This window comes from Vigna unguiculata, chromosome 5 (genome assembly GCF_037176805.1).
Source record: "Vigna unguiculata cultivar grain cowpea cultivar isolate G323 ecotype 2 chromosome 5, ASM3717680v1, whole genome shotgun sequence".
Lineage (NCBI taxonomy): Eukaryota > Viridiplantae > Streptophyta > Magnoliopsida > Fabales > Fabaceae > Vigna > Vigna unguiculata.
The window spans coordinates 21248526-21254016 of record NC_140796.1 but is presented as its reverse complement, the minus strand read 5'-3'; the positions used below and the strand labels follow the sequence as shown (position 1 = coordinate 21254016).

At 34.7% G+C, this 5491-nt stretch overlaps 1 protein-coding gene across 2 annotated transcripts; it reads right to left on the bottom strand.

The window, feature by feature from the left end:
- Window positions 1–1951: 1951 nt before the first annotated feature.
- Window positions 1952–5116, bottom strand: LOC114185793 (mogroside I-E synthase-like). Of its 2 annotated transcripts, XR_014995048.1 has the most exons (3): window positions 4404–5116; window positions 2652–3966; window positions 1952–2337 (listed from the first exon to the last, which is right to left on the bottom strand). XR_014995048.1 is itself a non-coding variant. In XM_028073710.2 (2 exons), the coding sequence occupies exons 1-2, from the start codon at window positions 5049–5051 to the stop codon at window positions 3250–3252; spliced, it is 1365 nt and encodes a 454-aa protein (XP_027929511.1). In that variant the 5' UTR covers window positions 5052–5116; the 3' UTR covers window positions 2430–3249. The 2 variants fall into 2 exon arrangements, 1 of the variants encoding a protein (XP_027929511.1); XM_028073710.2 differs by lacking the exon at window positions 1952–2337 and having other exon boundaries at window positions 2430–3966.
- Between the last annotated feature and the right edge of the window lie 375 nt (window positions 5117–5491).

The following is a 5491-nucleotide window of genomic DNA, read 5'->3' as shown; positions in this document are numbered from 1 at the left end:
AGGCAGAGACAGGGTGATCAAGTGTGTGGAAAGGTGAAGCCCGCGTGAGGAAGTTGGCGGATGGACCGAGAGAGACTGAGATAGTTGGAGGAAGTCGAGACAGAGAAGTTGTGGTGTTACAGAAGCGAGGCGGGAGGCGGTCACCGTGAGAGGACACACCTGCGACAACGACGATAGTGGAGGGGATCGAATCCAGTGGAAGCAAGTCGACGGCAACGACAACCAACCCACCGGAAGCCGTTCCACAACACCGTTTTAGTGTAAGGCTCGTGTTTTTTTGTTCACCATTCGAAAAGGTTTAATCTTTGGGGGAAAACGTTTTATTTATTTTTGAGTTTGGTGTAACATCGTTTGACAGAGTCGTTGGTATATTCTGGTTTGCATTGTGGTTTTGTAGTCTTGATTTTTTAGTGGCGTGTTGTGGTGTTTGACAATTTTGTGGCTTTGGACAACACCAAAATTTTCAAAGCAGCACATTTGGGGGTATTTTAATTTTGGTGGCCGAATGTTACTGAGTTATGGTGGGATATGGAAAATAGGAATTTTTTATGTTTCAGGGGATGGGCTTTGGTGTTTAAGATGAAAAGAAAAATAACAACAATACCACAAATTATGTCCCAACTGAGGCGTCAAGAATAAGTTCATGTGGAGTGGTCATCAATATTTTGGTTTTCGTCTCCCAGTGTTTGTGTTCTCAAGCAATGAACACTCTGAAACTAAGCAAATTTTATTTGCTGATCAGAAAGATGATCTTTAAAGGGGTAGTAGAACCATCAATAACGTTACAAAGTGGGGAGTAAAAGTATCCCAAATGGGGACTGCTCTTATATATTCTGGTTCACATTACCAGTTTTAATAACCACCTTAAATTTCTAAATTTTGTTAAACAATTAAATTTTATTTTTCATTAGGACCAATTCCAATTTAGAATAACAGTTTTATTATCATTTTATTTTTGGAAGGAAATAAAATGTTATTTAAACTTTCAATAACGTTACAAAGTGGGGAGTAAAAGTATCCCAAATGGGGAGTGCTGTTATATATTCTGGTTCACGGTACCAGTTTTAATAACCACCTTAAATTTCTAAATTTTGTTAAGCAATTAAATTTTATTTTTAATTAGGACCAATTCCAATTTAGAATAACAGTTTTAATATCATTTTATTTTTGGAAGGAAATAAAATGTTATTTAAACTTTCAATAACGTTACAAAGTGGGGAGTAAAAGTATCCCAAATGGGGAGTGCTGTTATATATTCTAGTTCACAGTACCAGTTTTAATAACCACCTTAAATTTCTAAATTTTGTTAAGGAATTAAATTTTATTTTTAATTAGGACCAATTCCAATTTAGAATAACAGTTTTAATATCATTTTATTTGTTCCTTCCAAAAATAAAATGATATTAAAACTGTTATTCTAAATTGGAATTGGTCCTAATTACGTTACAAAGTGGGGAGTAAAAGTATCCCAAATGGGGAGTGCTGTTATATATTCTGGTTCATAGTACCAGTTTTAATAACCACCTTAAATTTCTAAATTTGGTTAAGCAATTAAATTTTTTTTTAATTACGACCAATTCCAATTTAAAATAACAGTTTTAATATCATTTTATTTTTGGAAGGAAATAAAATGTTCCTTAAACTTTCAATTACGTTACAAAGTGGGGAGTAAAAGTACCCCAAATGGAGAGTGCTGTTATATATTCTGGTTCACAGTACCACTTTTAATAACCACCTTAAATTTCTAAATTTTGTTAAGCAATTAAATTTTTTATTTTATTATGACCAATCCAAAATTCGAAAAACAGTTTTAATAACAACTTTTATTTTTTGGAGGAAATAAAATGTTCTTTAAAGTATCAATTACGTTATCAAGTGGGGAGTACAACTACCCCAATTGGGGAGTGCTGTTATATATTTTTGTTCACGGTACCAGTTTTTATAACCATCTTAAATTTCTACATTTTGGTGAACAACCCCAATCTGCTTAAGCAATAAAAAATACGTGCCAACCACAAACTACTCAAACTCAACTTCATATGGTTCATAATTACTGGCCTCCAAAATATAATTCCCCAGTAGACTAAAGTCCTAACCCTAAACAAACCTCTAATAAACTAAAGTCCACCACTTCACCACCAACATCAAAACCACCCCTTCTTTCAACCCATTTAATACATAACTGAGATAAAACATTTCTACTTATCTTCAATGATTGCTTTAACATAGGAAACCACCAAAACGGGGTGCTTGCAATATACTCCTTTTGTGCCACAGTTAACTTTTCGTTCAAAGCACCAATGCATTTCGCTTTACAGCAATGACGAAAATACATATCTGTAAAAAATCATAATGTTACGAATTTCACAAATATTATATACATTAAATGAACAATTATTTGACCACCTCAATCAATTATTTCAACACCCAAACTGCCATGTTTTGTACACTGATAAAAACAAAATCAGCAATACACCCAAATGAAAATTTCACTTTATTGAACCAAAAGCTCAATACATGATTCCATGATTGGGAAACCCTACAGATAAGTAAAACCGAATTCAAATCGCACAGTTTCTGCCATATAAGAGGTTATTAAAAAAATCAATGATTAACAAATACATTAAGGCCAGAAAAAGGTTTCTACCCACCGTGCTCGTTGTTGTGTGCCGGAAGTCTTCGATTTTTGGAAGCCCTAGTGGCCGTCTTTTGAAAATAGCACTAACCCTGAATACTACGCTGTAGATGAGTTCTGGTCAGACACCTGTTCTCCGGCAACGCCTTCCTCTGCCTCTACTCCGACTTTCTATCTCACGCGAACTACACCCTACATCCACTTCCGATCGCCTTTCTCTCTCCCTCTCTCACCAAAACTACCAAATTTTGCATTTTGTGTTACTTTCTCTCTCCGCGTCTGTTTACAGCACATAACCTCCGCACACGTGACCATGGGTTCTGTTTGATTTAAAAAAAGTAAAAATAAAAGAAAAAAAGGGTGCCACGTCACCCATGTCAAAATTGAGTTCGAATTTTATGTTCAAATATCATTTTCGTTTATATATTTGGATAAAATAGAAGAGACTGAGTATTTTGGTAAATGGAAATGGATAAATAGCTCTTTTCTTCGGATCTACAACAACAGTAACTAATTTTTTCTTTTTTTTTTTTCAAAAATTCAACTCAATTTTATCAACACAAGTTGTTTGTGAGTGGGTGAACCCAAAAATCTGTCATCATCAAACAAAGTAACTATTGCAAATGGAACAAAGTATTGAGAAATTCAGAAATGTTTGTACGAGAACTTCCACCCTCACCAACAGCACTAGCAGCCAAAGTCTTCCATTGCATGGCATTTCTCTTCATCTCTTTGCCCCTTTCACTGTCCATCACTTCCCTTATACAATGCTTCAACACTTCTCTTGTAACATGTTTTCCATCAACAGAAGCTCTGATTCCCACTTTCCAAACATCTTCAATATGCTTAGCATTGGTGCTCTGGTCTGCCTCTTGTGGCATTGCAATCATTGGAACTCCCAAGCACAACGCTTCCAATGTAGAGTTCCAACCACAATGAGTTACAAAGCACCCCACTGCCTCATGTGCTAAAACTCTTAGCTGGGAGCACCATCTCACTACCAAACCCTTCTCTGATTTCTTTTCAAACCCTTTCGGGAGCTTCATCTCTTCAGAGGCTCTAAGCACCCACAAGAAGTATCTTCCACAATCTCTCAAACCATGAGCTACTTCCTCTATTTGCTTCTCATCAAGTACTGCCATACTCCCAAAAGAAACGTAAACAACTAACCCTTTTGTCTTTTCATCTAACCATTTGATGCATTCTTCACTTGTGACTTCTGCATCACCATGGTCCTCATCATCTTTGTTGTGTTTGTGGATGAACATGGGTGGAATAGAAGGCCCTATTGTCCTAAATTTGGGCCAGATCTTCATCGTCCAATCAGCTACCTACAACCAAAATAGGTAATATCAGGTGTTCTAACACATTTATGATAAATTATGTACATGTTTATAATGATAATAATGTTATATAGACCCAGGTGTTCTAATACAATCTTCTTTTTCGTATATTTCTTTGTTTTTTGTATGATATCAAGATACTTGTACGATATGATAAGAGATTCTTACCGTGAATATAATACGCTTCTTATAACAATTTCTATACAATGAATGATACAAAATCTCTTTCTTCATATATATTTTTTTGTTTTCTACATATACTAATGATGCGCATGTGCATATAATATCAACAATGAATTTTCTCCAAAGAAACAGAAGTTACATTAGTCTCTAAAAATCTAAAGTGAAACTAATTTTACTCTAATGGATTATCAAAAGTAGCTGTTATGTGTGTGTGCGTCACAATCAAGACTTGAGCAACCTACCTCTTTCTCCAGCTCGTAGAAGGAATTGCAGAGGATCCAATCAGCTTTGTGAATGTTAGAAAACTGACCTACTAAGAAATCAAGAAAAGCAGGATCTTCTGCATAGTTAAAGAAGAAAGAAGGCATGTCTGCAAGTTGAAGTTGGGGCAAAGAAGGAAGTGAAATCTCATTCTCTATGAGGGGAGCTTGCAACTTTCCCAAATGGACATGATAGTATATACTATTCACAGCCATATTTTGAGTGAGAAAACTTACCCCAACAATCCCAAATTTCCTTGCAACTTCCATAGCCCAAGGCATGAATGAATCATAAATAAGACAATGAATTGGGTAGCCTGATCTAGAAAGCTTCTCTAGCAACTCAACAAGAGTCTCTGGCCCAACTTGCCAAAAGCTATCCAAGTAGACCCTTAAGCTCTTTGCTTCTCCAATTCTACCACTGTCATAACCGTCAGAAATGGCCTCAAGGGAAATACCAGTTGGCAGTTTCTGCATGTTCTTGCAGTAGAAAACAGTGGTGACAAATGTTACCCTCACACCTTCATGTTGCAGAAGCTTGGAGAATTGAAGCATAGGGTTGATGTGACCTTGAGATGGATATGCTAAAACCAGACAATGAACTCTGTTGGCTTTGCTTTTCTTATCCATTTTTGTTGCTGTGTTTCTCTCAGATGGTTTGGGAGGAGGACGAACTTGCACAAGTTTTGATTCAAAAGTGTGAAAAATACACCTTTCTATCAAATAAAGACTCAATTTCTTACCTTTATTTTCATAATAGAATAATATATACTTATCTTTCAAATTTAAAATAATAAATATATTAAAATATTAATGTATTTAATTAGTTATTAAAGAATTATTTCTATAATTTTAAACATATATTTATAATTTAATTTAAAAGTAAAAATATATAATTAACAAATTAATATAATTAACTGTCAAATAACTATTACTTTTTATAAGTTGTTAAGATATTAATAATCTTAAAAAAGATTGGTCTAATTTGTAGGCTTTTAAATAATGCAATTTTTATAATGGTTGGTGTAAATCTTGAAGTAGGTATACCGACGTTGCATTAAATTTATTGC

Coding starts and splice junctions, on each gene's coding strand:
- LOC114185793 (XM_028073710.2), bottom strand. CDS start 5,051: ATGGATAAGAAAAGCAAAGCCAACAGAGTTCATTGTCTGGTTTTAGCA. Junction 3,967..4,403: donor TCTACGAGCTGGAGAAAGAG/GTAGGTTGCTCA, acceptor TTTTGGTTGTAG/GTAGCTGATTGGACGATGAA.